At 41.3% G+C, this 21,587-nt stretch overlaps 1 protein-coding gene across 1 annotated transcript in view; it reads right to left on the reverse strand.

The window, feature by feature from the left end:
- Positions 1 to 1,311: 1,311 nt before the first annotated feature.
- rbm39a (RNA binding motif protein 39a) overlaps positions 1,312 to 21,587 on the reverse strand; it is a 42,394-nt gene continuing 22,118 nt past the window's right edge. The window contains exons 8-17 of the mRNA XM_068000242.1: positions 20,862 to 21,014; positions 14,700 to 14,837; positions 12,822 to 12,887; positions 12,451 to 12,655; positions 10,348 to 10,434; positions 9,042 to 9,074; positions 7,425 to 7,506; positions 4,790 to 4,895; positions 4,248 to 4,326; positions 1,312 to 3,628 (exon numbers count right to left, since the gene is read on the reverse strand). Of these exons, the coding sequence (XP_067856343.1) occupies positions 3,528 to 3,628; positions 4,248 to 4,326; positions 4,790 to 4,895; positions 7,425 to 7,506; positions 9,042 to 9,074; positions 10,348 to 10,434; positions 12,451 to 12,655; positions 12,822 to 12,887; positions 14,700 to 14,837; positions 20,862 to 21,014 (1,050 nt within the window). The 3' untranslated portion in view covers positions 1,312 to 3,527. The remainder of the gene's footprint in view (positions 3,629 to 4,247; positions 4,327 to 4,789; positions 4,896 to 7,424; positions 7,507 to 9,041; positions 9,075 to 10,347; positions 10,435 to 12,450; positions 12,656 to 12,821; positions 12,888 to 14,699; positions 14,838 to 20,861; positions 21,015 to 21,587) is intronic.

The raw sequence follows: 21,587 nt of genomic DNA on the forward strand, positions 1-21,587 counted from the left end.
TGCATTTTAGTGTTGTGTACATGGACCCCTAAATCTCTGGACCTCCACTGTCCCTAGCTTTTCACAATTTCAAAAACCCAGATCTATCCTTTCTTGATCCAAAATGGATGACCTCACACACGTTCTGAAATCCATCTGCCAGTTTTGCTGAGTCACTTAATCGATCAATGTTTCTCTGTAATTTTATGCTCCCATCTACATCATTTACTACTCGGCAAACTTGAATATATGTCTCTCTATTGTGTGTTATCTAAGTCATTAATACATAAGAGTGAGTAGTTGAGGCCCTGGAAGAGATCCCTGTGGCATACCACTGTACTGATGTCGGTCATTTCTTCAATTGAACCTGGTTTTGACCCTGTGCACACTAACAAACAAATACACCAACGTTTCATTTTGGCCACAGAAGGGAATTCTCCCATAGTATAGTTATGGTAGGAAAAATGAACTCTGGATGAAAAGGACATTCGTGCTGTCCATGCATAACCTTGTATCTGGAAGATGCATCAAGGGACAGATGTGACCACCTAAAAATGTTGTTGCTTACCCAGGTAAGAAACATGTTTTAGAATTCCATGCTTAACACCTTATTACACATAATTTGAGGCATTACATGTGGTAAGTCTAACGTGCTTGGGAGGAAAAGGGTGACTTTGGACCTATGGTTGCCAAAGCTCTCCACCACTGGGGGTTTTCCTCACCTCATGTCTGGGTCTGTTGGAGACTAACTGATAGAGATTGATTGCTGTGATTAGTCAACAACCCTATTATCGTTGAATCATGTGACTACTAGATGGGAGAAGGAAAACTTGGTCTTTTCTCATCTAGCAATTCTTAGGTTATGTACAGATTCCAAACTTAATTATTTTAAAATAACATTGTGCAGATTCAGTATCTTTTGGCTTCTGTGTATTAATTTATCTGCATTGGTCTGGTGTGGTACCTCAGGCCTTTTGGGAGACATACCATAACGTGATGGGCATCCCATGTGATCTCTGATGTACTACACTACAACTGGAGGATAATTGTTAATTCTGAGCATGTAAACCCATACACAGTGTATGTTAAGGGCATGGGTTTTGGCTTGTAGTAGACTTGATTTGCCTCAAGAAAGGGCCTTTATGATGTGAACACAAAAGTGTTGGAGAAAAGCCTGGATCACAACAACGCCTACGGCCAGAAAGGAATGCATGAACTTCCATGCAAATGAAAAACTCATTAAAAAACTGCTGCCCAAATGGGTTGAATTATGCAAACCTGTACACAACACCCACTAATATCCATGCAAACAAAATTCAGATTTTCCCCAAGTGTTTTTCTCTTATTTATTGAGTGATTTTGCATTTTTTTTATACAAAATTTGTACCAATTACAAAATCCTTACTGTGGAATAGAAATACCAGGCTGCTTTTAAATCACACTACAGAAGGGAAAAAAAATCAGGTAATGTTTACACTCTGGAGCTCATAGAGCTTAAAAAAAACAGCAAAAGACACCACGCACGGCCAGACAAAATTACTATTACCTTTCTCATCTTAATTTCTTAGATTGTACATTTATAAAGAAATCTTTATTAATGAACTTTTCCAATGGTTTTTTTCCTGAAGGTTTTCTACAATAATAAAGGCAGTGAGAAACAACTTCCTTTAAACTGGCCTCGAGTTTCATTCTAAACATATGAAAATTAAATTACAGAAAGACCATGCTTACCTGTAATTAGTATCCAATAGAAGATGCACTGAAAGTGATTATATTTGGCTTTCATCTTATTTGACAACAGTAAAAAAAATGAGAACAAAAACATGCAATTAGAAAAAAAAGCTCCAAACTACAATTTAAGCCTGTCCATGCAGTCAACCCTCGTGAACTGACAACACTGTCCCGATACAAACTAGACACCTTGATTCCTTTCATCAATTACAAACGGTGAATAGTAACACTTCTCGTTTGATTGAGGGAGGCCTTACTAATGAGGTTTGTAGTTGTTTGCAGCTTCCTTCCTGCTTCAGCGATGTTGCAGTATTTAATTTCCCACTTGGTGCTATTCTTGACTTTCTATTCCCTCTCCCCCATCTTTATTCAGCCAAAAGTTTATATATTTTAAAGGTAAGATTAAGTTTGTCTGGCCTAGATCCTATGGAAGCACAAGGATAGCACATCACTGTTATAACTGTATTTACATAAGAAAAGCTCATTGGAGGGCGGGGGGGGCGGCGAGGGTCACCACTGAGAACAGACCAAATAAGGCAAACTGTATATACAATAGTTTTAATCTTAAACTGTTGCCTAGAGACCAACTGTACACAAAGGCTATTTAGAACTCTGTTTCTCTGCAATGTACCTTTTATATATTGAAAACCCAGAACTTGTCATAAGAATGCTAGCCAAACCTAGTTTTAACACTTTCCAGAACTAGGCGTGGTGATGTTTCTAATATTAGACAGGCCGAGGCTGACATTGGTATAGAAAACCATTCCAGTTATCTATTTTGAACATAGAATGGGAAGTCGACCGAAATTTTCCCTCGTGTACTTGTCACACAAATTAAAATCTGAATAGATCCACAGTATATCCACAACTGCTGCTAATCCAAACTTCTGGATATCAGCGTAACCCCTTCATGTTTGAACTCCAGGCTATCAATACATCAACCTAAAATGGTTGGCAATATGAATCACCAGCAACAACCAAAAAAATCTGGGGTAGCCACAGGCAGGGCCACTTTTCCAGTTAGTCTAAAAAGGCTTAACTGGACCTCTTTTCCCCCCAATTGTATGTAAACTCATTTCAACACTCCACATAACTTGCCTTATAGATTGTTTCAGCAGGACCACTAACCCTTATCTTGCTGAATCAACTGGGACGCCACACGGTTAACAAAATAAATGCAGTGAGTGACCAGTGCTCTGAGTATTAACTGTGTGGTCTTTAATTCACAAGAGCTGCAACCTATGTATTCAAAGATTACCTTTTCCAATACCGCACTTAGATGCAATAGTATTTTCACATAAAAGATTTATGAACTGATATTTAAAAACATTTTTATAAGCTCATCTGCTAAGTTTGATCAGAAGAGCACCAAAATCAATTAACTAAACGTGTAACTTAAAATGGGTAACAAGAGTGCAGTGCTATTTCTATGGAGTCTACCTGACCGCAGTAGTCTTATCACAGAAACCACAAAAATAACTTCAAACCCCCAAATAAGATGAGCACTGTCTTTCAATACCTGCAGGCTTTTACCTTTTTGCTGATCCGATCAATGCTACTATGTAGTCAAAATGTAGTACACTGCACCAAAAATCAAAATAAAACAGCCTTAGGGCACTTGTGTAAATCTACTTCTGCCATTTTATTTTCTTCCACTAGGGCTTGGCAAGATTGAAAAAAAAACATTTGTCAGAAGTCCATTGGGATTTGTATGAGTTGTCCCCAGTACTTGTCACTTGCATCGTTTGTACAGGTGACCACTATAATTGTCCACATTCCTCCAAATTACTTGGAAATTCAGTTTCCTTGTGCAGCTCCTATCGTCTTGCTGGAGTCAGTAGTTGGGTAGTCGTCATTGAATCTGGGAAGAGGTTGTGGTAGGTTGGAAGTGGCACATAGGCAGCGGTGATCATTTTCCCTGTGAAAGAAAAACTAGTTAAGTTCTGTATCAAAACTCTCAAGAACAAAAGCAGATACCATAGCTGTTTAAGGGAGTGACTAACAGCCACCTGACCAGGAAGGCACCGATTCAATTCAGGGCAAAAACTGGAGCACCACAATGGGCCTCAGTACTCCGCTTTAGTGGTAAGGTTCTCATTCCTGACCAACATCCCTGCTTGCAAGCACAGTTGGAGTTTGGATAAGGACACAATTGGGTTGAACCCAACTCCCCTCCCCACATAGTGGTTGAATAACATGCCTGCACTCAATGTTAATGCTCACATATGAAAAATTGCAACTTGGCCAAGTCAGAGAGGGCTGGCAGCCCAAGATCCATAACAAGAAATCAGCATCTTCACACAAGGAGAGGAGAAAATTGGTAAAGGAAAAAAATGCAGAAGCAGCCCACTGATAGTAAATTTCCTCACCAATAAAATGTTAATACTATTGATACCGTCCTCATTCCTTCAATGTAATTCAGGCTCCATATACAAATAATTGTCAGTCAAATGGAAGGTGGATCATAACAGTGTCTCAGCACAAAGTATAGACACAAATGTACAAGAAGCTTTTAGCACAATTTAAACTGTACCTACCGGCAAACCACCTTCCATGCAAGGCGCCAACAGCAGCAGCTGCAGCAGCGATAGTGGGACACTTCACATAGACATTTCCCTAAAAGGAGAGAGAGAGATCTCAATATACCCTGTGACAGGCGCAAGTTCTGACAAAGCATCTACAGCCAGAACGTTAACCCACCATTTATTTTTACAGATGCTGTTGTATCCATTGTATATCCAGCATTTTCTGCTTTAATTCAGTTTCCCAACATTTTGCAGTTTTTCTAACCTAATACCTGATTATTTGCTCCCATATTTACACTTTTAAACAAAAAGGTCATTACATTTGTTTCCTGCCCGCCCCACTGCATACAATGTTTTTGGATGGAGTGCTTATATCATGCATTCCGTTCCTTGCAACTGCAGTGTCAGTGAAAGCACCAAGTTTTGATTTCTAACTTTCACTACTCCACTGGTGCTTCAAACCAGCCTCAGTTATTGCTGCCAGCAGCAAACTCACATTAAAACAAAGTACAAGAATGCTTGTAACAGAAACTCTGCCAGGACAGACTGCTCACCTGGGGTGAATTTTTGTCCACAAATATGTGAATTACTCCTCCATGTTTGTTGCATTCTTCAATTACATCATCTCGGATTTCTTGGTCCCAGGCTGGATCATCTTCCCTTCAGAAGGAAGTTTCACAATAATTAGTTCAATGTAAAGAGCCCAATACCTGCATTTCTACTATTGCAATATCTTTGTGTAGATTTAATTTTAAAAGAAAACCGAATACATTCTTAGTAGTTTCTGAAAGTCTTCAGTTCACATTTCCAGAGTTATGTTACTAGAATCCCACATGGTAGAGAAATATAAGCAGGTTGAAGCATTAGGAACTCAACCATTTCATTTCTTTAACTTGCTACAACTTACTGTGCCAAGTAACTAATGTGTCCTAAACTAAATCAGTTTGCTACTTCAAGAAAGTGTATTCTTGGGACAAGGCCGGGAGCATTAAATTTGGCCTCAGGTCTCTGATGGCCCAGCAGGTTTATCGAGTGACTGACCCACAAAGGCAGGGTGGACCCAGATTCAATCCGCAAAGTTAGTTGATCTCAGCCGGGTCAACAGGGAGAGGAAATAACCATTAAGCTCAACAGTCTTGGGTTGGTTAGGGAAAGGAAAATAAATCCAATCAGGATTCCGGTTGCAGTTTATTATCCATCCATCTCTGCTTGAAGTGCATATGAACATTGAGTTAGGACAGGATCGGGCTTGCTTACAATGCCACACAGGCAACTAACTTGCCAATCACTGTTTACAAGTGAATTTTGGCCACCAGAGGGTGCCTGCCGCTTGTGGAACTTTACCCTAACAAAAGACTCAATGCATTCGGAAAAGGGGAAGGGAGAAAAACTGGCAGAACATTGTTTAGAAACAAATTTAGCCCCGTTGTTCCTGTGCTGGAAAGGGCCAGGGCTCCTATTGCTGATCACTCTCCAGTAACCCTCACTGGGATTTTTCACGCCAACATCGGGTGAGAATAGGAACAGGGTCAGCTAAGGTGGCAACTATGGCCAAACTGATATTCACCACCTTGGCTCACACATGAAGAACGACCTTCTGGGAAAGGTATCGGAGGCTGCTGACATCTGTAGATTCGTACACCGGTGTAATTTCAGTGCCACAAAGGAAAGCAGGAGTTAAGGAGAGTGAAAAAACCATTACACTGACATAGGGATAACTAGTTTAACTAAGTTAAACTAAGAGCAGGACAGAGGCTGGGTATTCTGCGGCGGGTGACTCACCTCCTGACTCCCCAAAGCCTTTCCACCATCTACAAGGCACGAGTCAGGAGTGTGATGGAATACTCTCCACTTGCCTGGATGAGTGCAGCTCCAACAACACTCAAGAAGCTCGACACCATCCAGGACAAAGCAGCCTGCTTGATTGGCACCCCATCCACCACCCTAAACATTCACTCCCTTCACCACCGGCGCACAGTGGCTGCAGTGTGTACCATCCACAGGATGCACTGCAGCAACTCGCCAAGGCTTCTTCGACAGCACCTCCCAAACCCGCGACCTCTACCACCTAGAAGGACAAGAGCAGCAGGTACATGGGAACAACACCACCTGCACGTTCCCCTCACAAGTGGAAGAAGCCTTGGCGAGTTGGATGGTACACACTGCAGCCACTGTGCGCCGGTGGCAAAGGAAATGAATGTATAGGGTGGTGAATGAGGTGCCAATCAAGTGGGCTGCTTTGTTCTGGATGGTGTTGAGCTTCTTGAGTGTTGTTGGAGCTGCACTCATCCAGGCAAGTATTACATCACACTCCTAACGTGTGCCTTGTAGATGGTGGAAAGGCTTTGGGGAGTCAGGAGGTGAGTTACTCGCCGCAGAATACCCAGCCTCTGACCTGCTCTTGTAGCCACAGTATTTATATGGCTGATCCAGTTAAGTTTCTGGTCAATGGTGACCTCCAGGATGTTGATGGTGGGGAATTCAGCGATGGTAATGCCGTTGAATGTCATGGGGAGGTGGTCATTGTCTGGCGCGAATGTTACCTGCCACTTATCAGCACAAACCTGGATGTTGTCCAGGTCTTGCTGCACGTGGGCACGAACTGCTTCATTATCTGAGGGGTTGCGAATGGAACTGAACACTCCGCAATCAGCGAACATCCCCATTTATGACCTTATGATGGAGGGAAGGTCATCGATGAAGCAGCTGAAGATGGTTGGGCCTAGGACACTGCCCTGAGGAACTCTTGGCAGCAAAGTCCTGGTGCTGAGATGATTGGCCTCCAACAACCACTACCATCTTCCTTTGTACTGGGTATAACTCCAGCCACTGGAGACTTTTCCCCGATTCCCATTGACTTCAATTTTACTAGGGCTCCTTGGTGCCACGCTCGGATTAAATGCTGCCTTGATGTCAAGAGCAGTCACTCTCGCCTCACCGTTGTCATTTACATGGCTTAAATTAGATGTATTTAGCATAAAAAAAGATGACTGACTTATCAGATTGTAAATGACCTTACTACTTTCAACAAATTGGAAAACACACATGCATAGACTCTGGAGACTTGGGCTGTGGAATTCCCAAAGACTTCAACCCTAAAATATTATATTTTTTGCTTTATTCTGGCCTTATATTTTAGAAAGTATTTCAGGTAAGCAAACCAACGGCAAAGAATTTGAAGACACTTACGACTGCGGGTTAAACATGTTGGAGAGCTGGAAACACTGTGTCGCTATCGGTGGGGCATTCACAGCCATAGGAGGATTCAATGCTGAAATAACAACAACAGACTTAAAATCCTGCTCAAACTAAAAAGACCAATTACACCAAGAATTATGTATCCACATACATTTAATTTAATAAAAATGTACAACCATATACACTTCGTCACATCACATTTCTGGTATCACAATAAGCAAAACCCTAGACAAATTTCCACTTTGTTGATTGATATGCAATTTTCATAAATCTTTTTGAAAATCCTTTCACCAGTCATCCTTGACTCACTAAAAAAAAATCTCATTTTAAAAACAATATTTGTAACAAAAAATGAAAACGGCAAAACATTTCACGACATTAATTAAACGTCTTCATAAAGCTGTCTTTTGTGGTTTGAGTATTTTTATTAATATTTTTCACTCAGTCCTTCGCCTCTTTGAAAAGCCTATGGTTTGAATTGATAGTCTTCCTACAGCTATTACTTTCAGCTGAACAGCTGTAGCAACTACAATTCCCAGTATGTTGCAGTCTGACATTTTGGTCGGATTTTGCCATGGAAGCATCTTGGAACATTTTTCTAAGTTAATGGTGCTACACAAATACAAGCTGCTGTTCTTACACAACAGTCGTTGAGATCCTAACAACTGTACACATCCGATACACATTCCCTGCCTTGCACAGTAAAATGCTAGAGTAAGTGCCAGCTCCAGTTGGTTTAGTTTTGAAATTCCTAATCTCCCAGATATTAAACGAAAGTTACAAACAGAATGAATTGTACACATAAAAGAAAGAAGCTTGCATTTATATATTGCTGTTCACAATGTCAGGACATCCCAAAGCGCTTTACACATAATTAAGCACTTCTGAAGTGTAGTCATTGCTGTAATGTAAAAAAACGCAGCCAATTTGCATACAGCAAGGTCCCACAAACAACAATGAGATAATGGCCAGATAATCTGTTTTATTACGTTGGTTGCATATTGAAGTATTGTGCCATTGCTACAATGGATGATTAAACGGCCACACATCACAGTTTCTAAAAACTTGAATCGCAGATACAATGCTGGCACCACTCCAGATGCAGGACAACCAGTAGGTGGAGGCCTACAATGTTGACCTCACACAAATGTATAGGCTTTATTATAAAAATTCTGGTGCATAAATCAAGGCTGACACTTCAGTGGGGTACTGACGAAGTGCTGCATTGTTGGAGGTACTGGCTTTCAGGTGAGACATTAAACCGAGCCACCGGCTGCCTGGCGGATACAAGAGATCCCATGCTACCTTTTCCAATAACAGGAGTTCTCCTGGTGTCCTGGCCAACATCTCTCAACCAAACAGATTAATTTGTCATTCATCTCTTTGCTGTTTATGGGACCTTGCTGTGCCTAACTGTTTGCCCCATTTGCTTACAAAAAGTGGCTACATTTCAAATGTAATTCATTTTCTGTGCAGCGTTTTGGACCGTTGAGGAAGAGCTGTGCTAGAAATCCAATTTGTAATTCTTCCACTTAGTTTAGTAAATAAAGGCAAATCATAACTTAACGGTTTTGCCAATTTAGGAAAAAAAAATCCCCAAACTCTTACCTTCAGTCTGCTGGATAATTCTTGCCTGCAAATCTGAGTATAAAGAAGAAGGCAAAAATATTACACAGTTACACAGAAAGAAAGAAATGCTCATTAAACAACATTCAAATCTTTGCTCAATTAGTCTTGCAATTTAGAATTTTACTGTATTTCAAGTTTGATTTTCTTTGTTCTGGGTTTAATTGCACGTTGCACAAAGCAACACTAATGAACTACAACAGAAAATTACTGCAGTGAAGTAGTGGGCCAAGAACCGCAGAAATCAAGTTTATAAATAGACTTGTTACGTATTTTTGCTCAGGTACTGGCAGTTTCCACTACTGCTGGGACTTGATGTGCAAAATTGTAATACTCGGGCAGCTACAAGCAAATATAGAAATTGCACATTACACAATGGAAAAATCACTTGCCCTGATTATAATACTCAAGTCAAAAGTGTAAACAGTGGCTGAAGTCAGTAATTATTAAAACCAGAATAAATAACTTATGGAATTCTTCCCATGCCCCTACTTTCCTGAAAGTAGTGACCCGTAGCACAGATGCAAATCCACAGCTAACATTTGGCACCTTCCCCAAGGGGCCATTCCGTACATGCAAGGCTTGACAGTGAGCATCAGTAAGTTACTCGGCGCAGGTCTCCGGACACTCTCCACAAGTGCACTCAACAGGGTCAAAGGGCAGCAATCAGGACCCTCCTTCCTCGCCTCAAGGGGCTCCTGCTAACTGTTGCACATCTTTGACCCCCCACATGAGATTTAACTAATTTAGCACAAACCATAGACTGAAGCTGGAACCTTCTACATAATGGCTCAGTAACAATGTCATTGCCACACCTGTCCACTTGTCTATTGAAATAAATATCTGCATCATTGACCAACATCAAGGAAGAGAAGTAGAACTAGTGATTAGCAATTTAGGAAACACTCAAAAGCAACTTCAAATTCTTTAATAACTCCATGGCAGGTGTTAAGAATACATGGATATACTGTACAAAGTCAATGTTAATATCCTGCAACAGCTGGTTTCTCCCCACTCGTCAATAATAGACAGAGGTGGATAATAGATTCCCCAAAATTTGGTTGTATATGTACGGTACAGCAATGCCCAAGACACAGGAATGAAGACATGTACAAGCCAAAACAAAAGAATCATTATGGAGTTTTAATGCCTCATGCAAGAATTCTGCCAGATAAAGTGCAGATATTTCCATTGTACCATACAATTCTGAGTGACTAACAAACAAATATGATGAATCACCATTTCAAACTTGTTTTGTACATGAAAATGCAGTGAAATACAACCTCACCTGTTACTGCTGCCATGGCACCTAATGAAATATTGCCACTCATCTGCAGTGCTTGCTGTGCCGCTGGGGGAATCTGTAATCCTGTTCCTGAACCAAACAAAATGTATAAATATGAGAAATAATAGACTTTTTACCAATATCTGTGGCATTAAAAATTGTGCAGTACAAAAATCTTTAGGAACTGCATAGTAGAATCATGACTAAGGTCAGAGAACAAGGAGGAGAATGGATAGCAAACAGGCAGAAAGCAGAGAGTAGGGGTTAAAGGTAGTTACTCAGACTGGCGGAAAGTGGTGTTCCAGAGACTGGTACTGGGACCACTGTTGGTTACTATTTACATAAATAAATTGGAAGTACAATATTAAAATTTGTGGATGTCATAAAATTGGGGATTATAGTTAATCCTGAGGAAGACCGCGACAAAAGACAATTAAGGCGTTAACAAACTTGCAGAATGGGTGTGTAATTGGCAAATTAATTTCAATTTGGATAAGTGTGAGGTGGTGCATTTTGGTAGGAAGAATAAGGAGGCCACCTACTCCTTGGAAAATAAGATTCTAAATGGGGTAGAGGTGCAAAGGGATCTAGGGGTACACATTCACAAATCATTATAAGTAGCAACACTGGTTAACAAAGCCATAAAAAGTGCAAACAAATCACTGAGGTTAATTTCTAGAGGAATAGAATTCAAAAGCAGAGATGTCATGTTAAACTTATATTAAATCTTGGTTAGAACACACTTAAGAGTACTGTGCACAGTTCTGGTCTCCATATTATAAAAAGGATATTGAAGCATTATATGGGGAACAAGGTGGGAAAGTGGAGTTGAGGTAAAAATCACATCAGCCATGATCTCATTAAATGGCGGAGCAGGCTCAAAGAGCCAAATGGCCTACTTGTGCTCCTATCTCTTATAGTCACTAGAGAAGGTGCAAAAAAGATTTACAAGGATGGTACCAGAACTGAGAGGTTATAACTACCAGGAAAAACAGGCTGGGGCACTTTTCTCTAGAAAAGAGAAGTCTGAGGTGACCTGATTGAGGTCTTTAAAATTATGAAGGGGTTCGATAGGGTAGATGTAGAGAAGATGTTTCCACTTGTGGGGGAAGTCCAAAACTAAGGGTCATAAATATAGGATAGTCACTAATAAATCCAATAAGGAATTCAGGAGAAATTTCTTTATTCAGAGTGGTTGAGGTGAATTGCATAGATGCATTTGTGGGGAATCTAGTTAAGTACATGAGGGAGAAAAGAACAGGTTATGCTGACAGGATTGAGATGGAGGAAGGAGGCTCCTCTGGAGCATAAACACCAGCATAACCCAATTGGGCCAAATTGCCTGTTTCTGGGCCATAAATTCTATGTAAAATTAAAGATATGCACAAACAGCAATAAGAATTCCTAAAATTGGCTGTTCCACATGTTTGATGTCCCAGAGTCTTTAGACTTTTTTTTGGGGGGGGGGGGGGCGGGTAGAAATGAAAAGAAAAGCAGGGTAACATGACCATGACCCAGTGACTACTGCTACTATTTACTACATATATTTTTAAAATTAATTTGCAGACTTTCAGGTGGAGAGGCTTGAGCTCGTCCATGAACACACACCAAATGGCCCACAAACACACACTGTCTAGGCTTACACAGAACTGTATCCCAGTATATGTCTGCACCTTCAAAAGGGAAGGAAAGTAATAGAATCAATATCGATGAAAGCCAAAGCTATGACTAACATCCTGACATTCATACACATTCAAAGTGTATTAATTGCTGCATACTATTCCTATCTAAGTAAGCACTCTCAGTGTGGAGGGGATGAGGTTTTGCAAATGCAGCCCGACCAGCCTTCAGCGGGTAAACAGCATGGTAAAGGATGGAACACCTCACCGCATTTGTCAGTCTCACTATCTAGAGGGCAGGACTGACTGGATTGAGGATCTTCTATTATGTAACGGGAGAACTAGGATTTCAAAGTAGTGCAATGATTGCAGAGTCAATAGATTTTATAGTATTGAATCCCTACTTAAGTAAGCACAAAGGAAGAATTTGTAGAGCATATAACTTCACACCAGCTTTAAGTCCATCCACCCACTCCCACCAAAATACCTTCCGCAAGCCTTGCCATCAACTGTAGGCGTCCTGTCGTTCCAAGGTCAATGCCGGTCCTCTCCAGCTCATCGCTGTCTAGGAACGAGCTAGCATTGGATGAATCAGATCGTTCTGTAACATGGCCAACCTTCATTGGTCTACCAGCAAGCTCAAAACCATTCAACTGTTCCAGAGCCTTCTTTGCACACTCAGCATCAGAAAACTGAACAAAAAAAAACACAAAAAGGAAACACTGGTTAACATTAAAAACTATTTACTGCAGCTACTGTAGAGTTCTTCCCTTTCAGTTATTATTAATTGAAGAAAAAAAGGTTCTAAAACACAAGATGAAAAAACAGGAATAGTTTGGATCAAAAACTTGAATTTACCGTTATAAATCCATAGCCTTTTGACCGCCCGGTTTCACTATCCATCATCAGTTGTATGTTTTCAATCTAAAGATGCAAACAGTAAGCACCAAGTCAAAATTCAAAGCTTCTTCAAATTATGGTCACAAAATGTTTTACCTGTAGTTCATAAAGTTTACTTGTACAGGTTCCACTAAAGGATTGATGATCTTAAGCAGACTTCCTCCACTCCAATCCTATTAAAATCAGACATTTTTGTTGATATTTTACCTATCAAGTGGTAGCCTGGGATCTGCTGCCCAGTTGCAATGTTCAATTGCAAACCTGACCAGTTCCTTGCAGGTTACTGCTCAAGTGCTCCCTGTGGTGAAGTGGTTTAAATTGCCAAATCCAGGTAATTGTAGTTGGTTGCAAACTGCTGAGGTCAAAGAGTAATTGCTAGAAACGTGGAAATTTCAGGTTCCAAGTCAACGACTTTTTTTTAAAAAAAAAGATTGGCTTGCATCTGCAACAAAGTATGACATCTGGCAGATGAGTTTTAGATGCACGGCTTGTATATAATGAAAGGAGCTCTTTTTGCACTGCTCGTGGTAAATCAGATATGTTTTTAACAGGAACCTTTTATAGCATAATGCACAATATATTGCTCTCCTGAGGTGGAGCCGTGCCCTTTTAAAGCCACAATGTCTAATTGTTAATAAAAAATACAGACTCCAATCAAATCAAACAACGAGTTTAAATTAATTAACAATCCCAAACTTCTATTTTCATGTTTATATTTCAGCTTCTTAAATTGCTTCACACTTAAACCTGAATGGTATCCAACTTCAAAGAAGCAGTAGATTTTGTGCTAATGTACTACTAAAATAACATGCCCAAATTAATGTTTAAAATACAAAACGCTCAGTGGAAACAATCTATTTGTCCTCTCTCCCATTGCTACCAATTTTCTTCAGTTCCTCCCTCTTGAATTGATGGGGATGGTTCTACAGGCCCTGCCAGGCAACCATTCTTCAAGTAAGAGTACAGACAGCGAGTTAATAGGCTGTGGGAGGAATTACCGCCATGGTCAATCTTATCCTCATGGGACATCCATAGAAAACATAGAAAATAGGAGCAAAAGTAGGCCATTTGGCCCTTCGGGCCTGCTCCGCCATTCAAAATGATCATGGCTGATCGTCTAACTCAGTATCCTGTTCCTGCTTTTTCCCCATATCCCTTTAGCATTAATATATCTATCTCCTTCTTGAATACATCTAATGTCTTGGCCTCCCCTGCCTTCTGTGGTAGAGAATTCCACAGGTTCACCACCCTCTGAGTGAAGTCATCTGTAAACTTCTAGCAGGACAGCAATTAGGGACAGGAACCTCCCTAACACAGGGTGCTGAATCTAATTGCTGCACACTTATTGTTGCTTTGGCTGTAACCTATTCACTCAACAGACCGGGGGCTGAACCTAGGACCTTGGTCTATTAGGCTCAGCACATTCATTTTCTTAGTCAGCTGCAACACTGAGGTAACCACAGATTGTTTGTTGTAGCATGACGTGCAAAAAAAATACGTTTCAGTATTGTTTGGACGTGCCAAACGTATTTTAAAGCCAAAATCATTTCAGTTCCAGTACTGTCGCTAGGCTCATATCAATATGCTATTTGGAGGGGAGGAGAGAAAAACACGGAAGTCAATGCTTTTCGCATCGCTGTGCAATATTAATTATCTCAAGACTGCTCCCACCACTACCAGATCTTTAATCATCAATACTTAACCCAAGTATTATATATACAGACCAAAATACTCCCTCCTAACAGAACGAATGTATGAAATTTCACATATCTACCACTTAGCTTTACTGAAATCTTAATGGCAAGGTCCCTCTAAATCTTCTATTGTTATACTTACTCTTCCAAAGGGCTCAAAAATTCCTCTCAACATTTCTTCAGTGATATTGAAGTGCAAAGATCCTACATATAGCCTCATTGGTCCTGCAGTGCCTTTCTGAAGGTTGTTAGCGAGAGCTGCAGCTCGGTTCTTCTCAGCCTGTTTCACAAATTATTTGAGTTAACCGTCTCACTTGAAAATATGATTCTGTCAAGTACTTACAATTATCCAAGTTAAATACCTCCGTATAACCTCGATAAGATCATAGTCAATACAAGATGAAACGGAGAAAAGATGTAGAAATGTTACCAAGAACCACAAGGACAAATTGGCCAAAAGATTAATATGTACAGCATTAAAAAATGTTTCATTTTTAATATATTATGGAGCTCATGATGGCGGTTTTATTCAGTTTTTGCAATATTTTTGCTAACAAGTACGATCTCCACAAGTGTAGTAACTCTTCTAAGTTGGGAAAAATCTCTCACATTTCCCCTAAAAAAGCAGAACCTTGTTATCCACCATAATGGAAGGAACACCGTAGTGGATAACGAAAACTGGTAGTTAACAGATTCTGAGACAAAGCACAATAATCAGTTGTTCTGGGAAGTGGAGTCGTCTCGTTTGAAGCATTTTATCGTTAAGAGTGAAATATAAATTGCTGCACACCCCATAACAGTTGATCAGTGCACTATTCTCTGTGTTCATGTCCTTTACCTCCAACAATCTCTCGCAATTGGTGCAACTGCCCTTTGATCCCTTTTACACAAGGTTCTCCTCATTTTGTATCTCTTCAATTTTTTTGTCTGAAGAACTCAAAAGACCATTTGAAGAGAAATAGCATAGGAGTCATATACAAGGGGCTATTCCACTCCCCTGTACAACTAATCAATGTGCTCGTCTCTCTCAAATGATACCGGGGCTAAAAGGATTAAATTATGAGGCCAGGATTCATAGACTAGGCTTGTATGCCCTTGAGTGTCTTAGATTAAAGGTTGATCTAATTGAAGTGTTTAAGATGATGAAAGGATTTGATAGGGTAGAGAGAGAGAGAGAAATTATTTCCTCTGGTGGTAGAGTCCAGAACAAGGAGGCTAAGTCAATTGAAAATTTCAAAACAGTGATAGATTTTTGTTAGGTAAGGGTATTAAAGGATATGGAACCAAGGTGGGTAAATGGAGTTTTAAAAAAAAAATTCTTTCATGGGATGTGGGCGTCGCTGGCGAAGCCGGCATTTATTGCCCATCCCTAATTGCCCTTGAGAAGGTGGTGGTGAGCCGCCTTCTTGAGCCGCTGCAGTCCGTGTGGTGAAGGTTCTCCGACAATGCTGATGGGGAGTTCCAGGATTTTGACCCAACGACGATGAAGGAATGCCGATATATTTCCAAGTCGGGATGGTGCGTGACTTGGAGGGGAACGTGCAGGTGGTGTTGTTCCCATGTGCCTGCTGCTCTTGTCCTTCTAGGTGGTAGAGGTCATGGGTTTGGGAGGTGCTGTCGAAGCCTTGGCGAGTTGCTGCAGTGCATCCTGTGGATGGTACACACTGCAGCCACTGTGCGCCAGTGGTGAAGGGAGTGAATGTTTAGGGTGGTGGATGGGGTGCCAATCAAGCAGGCTGCTTTGTCCTGGATGGTGTCGAGCTTCTTGAGTTGAGATTAAAGATCAGCCATGATCTAATTGAAGGCAGAACAGGCTCCAGGGGCTGAATGGCCTACTCCTGTTCCTAAGTCACTCCCTGAATGGCCTACTGGTGTCCTGTCTCCTGCAAAAATTCTCCTGGATTGGCCTGAACGCAAATAGAGATTTCACTGCATTATTTTTTTTTTAAAAAGATGGACTGAACGTGTCACGTGTGGAGAGTGACACTATCATGTTCGTTATAGATGCCCATCGTCTGATGCAGTAAACATAATTAATTGCAAAAAAAATGTTTTACGTTGAAGGCAATGGATACACAGGCTGACCAAAGTTAAAAAGGAAAAGCTATTTTGGATACAAGCATGGAACAAAAAAATGCCATTCAAGCCATCAAGTCTGTGCTTGCAGACCATGCACAATTCACCCAGTCGTGGAATCATAGATAGAATCGTAGGAAGTTACGGCGCAGAAGGATGCCATCGTGTCCATGCCAGCTGAAAGAGCTATCCAGCTTAATCCCATTTTCCAGCACTCTGTCCGTAGCCTTGTAGGTTACGGCTCTTCAGGTGCACATCCAAGTACTTTTTAAAATGAGTTGAGGGTTTCTGCCTCTACCACCCTTTCAGGCAGTGAGTTCCAGACCCCCACCACCCTCTGAGTGAAAACATTTCTCCTCAGCTCCCCTCTAATCCTTCTACCAATTACTTTAAATCTATGCCCCCTGGTCACTGACCTCTCTGCTAAGGAAAATAGGTTCCATCATAATTTTATATACCTCAATGAAATCTCCCCTCAGCCTCCTTTGTTCCAAAGAAAACAATCCCAGCCTATCTAATCTTTTCTCATACCTAAAATTCTCCAGCCCTGGCAACATCTTCGCAAATCTCCTCTGTATCCTCGCTAGTGCAATCACATCTTGCCTGTAACGTGGCGACCAGAACTGTATGCAGTATTCAAGCTGTGGCCTAGCCAATGTTTTATACAATTTTAGCATATCTTCCCTGCTCTTATATTCTATTCCTCAGCTAATAAAGGAAAGTATCCTATAAGCCTTTTTAACCACCTTATCTACCTGTCCTGCTACCTTCAGGGATCTGTGGACATGCACTCCAAGGTCCCTTTGTTCCACTACACTTCTCAATATCCTCCCATTTATTGTGTACTCCCTCCCTCCCTGTTTGCCCTCCCCAAATGCATTACCTCACACTTCTCTGGATTGAATTCCATTTGCTACTTTTCTCCCACCTCACCAGTCCATTGAAATCTTCCTGCAGTCTACAGCTTTCCTCCTCTCTATCAACCACACGGCCAATTTTAGTATCATCTGCAAAATTCTAGATCGAGGCCCCCACATTCAAGTCCAAATCATTAATATATACCACAAAAAGCAAGGGACCCAGTACTGAGCCCTGTGGGACCCCACTGGGAAACAGCCTTCCAGTCCCAAAAACACCCATCAACCACAACCCTTTGTTTCCTGCCACTGAGCCAATTTTGGATCCAACTAGCCACTTTCCCTTGGATCCCATGGGCTTTAACTTTTTTGACCAGTCTGCCATGTGGGACCTTGACAAAAGCCTTGCTAAAATCCATGTATACTACATCAAACGCGTTGCCCTCATCGATCCTCCTTGTTACCCGCTCGAACAATTCAATCAAGTTAGTCAAATACGACCGTCCCGTAACAAATCCATGCTGACTGTCCTTCATTAACCTGTGCCTTTCTAAATGACGATTTATGCTGTTCCTCAAAATCGATTCCAATAATTTGACAACACCGAGGTTAGACTCATTCGCCTATAATTACTCAATCTCTCTCTTTCTCTCTTTTTAAACCACAGTACAACGTTAGTAGTCCTCCAATCCTCCGGCACCACACCTGTAGCGAGGGAGGATTAGAAAATGATGGTCAGAGCCTCCGCTATTAACTCCCTTGCTTCTCTTAGCAGCCCGTGATAAATTGCCAGGCCCGGATGAAATGTATCTACTTTCAAAGATGCTAATCCCCTTAATACTTCCTCTCTCACTGTGTTTATCCCATCCAATATTTCACACTCCTCCTCAACTACAATCTCTGCATCGTCCCCCTCTTTTGTGAAGACAGACGCAAAGTATTCATTAAGAACCATACCCTCATCTTACGACTCCACACATCGGTTACCTTTTTGGTCTCTAATAGGCCCTACTCTATCCTTAGTTATCCTCTTGCTCTATGTATTTATAAAACATTTTTGGGTTATCCTTAATTTTACTTGCCAGTATTTTTTCATGCCCTCTCTTTGCTTTCCTAATCATCATATTTTCACCCCTGCACTTTCTATAATCCTCTAGGCTTTCTGCAGTATTGAGCTATTGGTGTCTTGTATAAGCTTCCCTTTTTTGCCTTATCTTGTATGCTCCTGGTCATTCGGGGACTCTAGATTTGGCAGTCCCACCCTTTTTCTTTGAGGCAACATGTTTACTCTGAACTCCTTGAATGCCTCCCACTGCTCTGATACTGATTTACCTTAAAGTAGCTGTTTCCAGTCCACTTTTGCTAAATGACTTCTCAGCTGAGTAAAACTGGCCTTTCCCAAATTTAGAACTTTTACTCCTGTTCTATCTTTGTCCTTTTCCATAACTATGCCAAATCTAACTGAATTATGATCACTACCAGCAAAATGCTCTCCCACTGATACTCCTTCCACCTGCCCAGCTTCATTCCCTAAAACTAAATCCAGAACTGCCCCCCCTCTTGTTGGGCTTGCTACATACTGGCTAAAAAAGTTCTCCTGAATGCAATTTAAGAATTCTGCACCCTCTATACCTTTTGCACTGATTGTATCCCAGTTAATATTAGGGTAGTTGAAATCCCCCAATACTGCCCTATTGTTTTTGCACTTCTCAGAAATTTGCCTACATTTGCTCTTCTATCTCCCATTGTTGAGGGGTCTATAGTACACTCTCAGCAGCGTGACTGCCCCTTTTTTGTTCTTTAGCTCAACCCATATGGCCTCATTTGATGCTCCTTCTAACATATCATCCCTCCTCACAGCTGTAATTGTTTCTTCAACCTATATTGCCACCCCCTCCTTTTTAATCCCTCTATCTCATCTGAAAACCCTGTAACCAGGAATGCTGAGTTGCCATTCCTGACCCTGCTTAAGCCATGTTTCTGTAATAGCTGAGATATCGTATTTCCACGTGTCTATCTGTACCCTTAGCTCATCTGCCTTATTCAACACCACCTGCACGTTCCCCTCCAAGTCACACACCATCCCTACTTGGAAATATATCGTCGTTCCTTCATTGTCACTGGTCAAAATCCTGGAACTCCCTAACAGCACTGTGGGAGAACTTTCACCTCACGGACTGCAGTGGTTGAAGAAGTCGGCTCATCACCACCTTCTCAAGGGCAATTAGGGATGGGCAATAAATGCTGGCTTTGCCAGCGACACCCACATCCCATGAACGAATAAAAAAACTATACTCCTTGCACTGAGGTATACCAGTAAGCACTGCCAAGCTCCTTTGAGTTTGGACTCCTTTGGATTCTCCATTGAATCTCCCAAGAAAAACTTGCAACTCCAGAATGGAAAATTCTAGAATCGCTAACATTATATCCAACAATTACTCATCAAAATTGTGATTTTCACTTACACCCAATTAACAATTTACATTTATATAGCACCTTTAATGTAGAAAAATGTCCCATAGTGCGTCAGAGGCGTAACAAATGAATAGATGCTAAACTCAAGAAGGAAAGCTTAGCAAGGATCAACGGGTTAGGTTTTAAGGAGGGTCTTAAAAGATGGAAAGGGAAGTGGGGAGGCAGAGGGGTTATAGGAGGGAATTCCAGAGTAGCTGGACAGCTAACCAATGGCTGATCAAGGGGGAGGGATTTAACCACAAGGACGAGAATTTTAAATCTGAGGCACTGGGGTACTGGGAGCCAATGTAAGTCAACAAGGATTAGGGTGATGGGGGAAGTGTAACTTGATACAAGATAGGACACAGGCAACAGAGCTTTTAAAAGGGCTGAAGTTTACAGAACAAACAAGCCTGGAAGTGAAAAAGTATGGATGAGCATCTCCGCAACAGTTGATGTGGTGGACTTGAGGTGTTGAAATGGAAGGAGGAAGCAAAGAAATTGCTAGAGATGCTCTGGCTTTGATCAGATAGCCAAGAGTGAAACAAAGCTGGGCAATGGAGAATAGTGTAGTCTATCACGTTGAAGCCTGCAGAGGGGTTGAGAGGGTTAAAGCGCCATGGCAACAATCACAGAGAATATTATTCATGACTTTGGTTAGGGCTGTCTTGGTGCTGTGGGTGGAATGGAAATCTGACTGAAGGGATTAAAATTAGGAGTTGTGGGAGAGATGGGCTGGGATCTTGGAAGCGCCAACACATTCAAGGGCCTCGGAGAGAAAGGAGGTTGGGCAAGGACTGACGGGATCACGGGATCAAGCGAGGGTTATTAGTGAACAGACAGCTCTGAATTCAGCTGATCCTAATTTAATGCAATTTCTAATTTGAAGATAATGATCAAAGTTTCCATTCCCTTACCTGTGAAGCCTGAACGATAATTGGCACGCCGAGCAGCTTCTGCCCAGTCAGACCTATTGCGAGTGGAACAGAGCTCACATCGACAAATTCCACGTAAGCAATTCCTTTTGAACGTCTTGAGTTCCTATCTGATATCATTCTCACGTCTCTAACCTGCACAAAGAGTGGTGTAATACTTATTCAATTTATCACCAAGCCATCAATGCATTAGATATCTTACACAAGAATGATTACAAAAGTCAGTGGACTCTCAGAAAAGAACCCCATCCAACTATGACGTTAGATTTTAAATATACTCAATCCCTAAAGAAAGTATATTTATGGAATGAAATCAGAATCACCATAAAACTTCAGCTGAACGTGGCTATTTCCCAGGTTCAGCTTATTTGAATGAAATGCACAAGCCCTGGTGGGATTACTGCCTCTGAAACTGCATTCACACCAGATATGGGGAGAGATCTTAAGATCTGTAGCATTGCAAATTCTCAGCATTTTTTGAGCATGTGGGTTGTAGTCAGAAACAGCAGCCAGTTGGTCTCCAGCCCAGCAGTGCAGTGCACTCCTATTCCATTCAAGAGGATTAAAAACGTACCTCAGGTACCAAGTTATAGGTAGCCCTGCAACCTCTAATGCAGTTTTCACAGGTGGTCTTTTCTGGCAACTGCAGACAGCATTGCAGTAAAATGGGGAGGGGACATCATCTGCACTGAATTTAAATGCTCCCAC

Source organism: Heptranchias perlo, chromosome 19 (genome assembly GCF_035084215.1).
Source record: "Heptranchias perlo isolate sHepPer1 chromosome 19, sHepPer1.hap1, whole genome shotgun sequence".
Lineage (NCBI taxonomy): Eukaryota > Metazoa > Chordata > Chondrichthyes > Hexanchiformes > Hexanchidae > Heptranchias > Heptranchias perlo.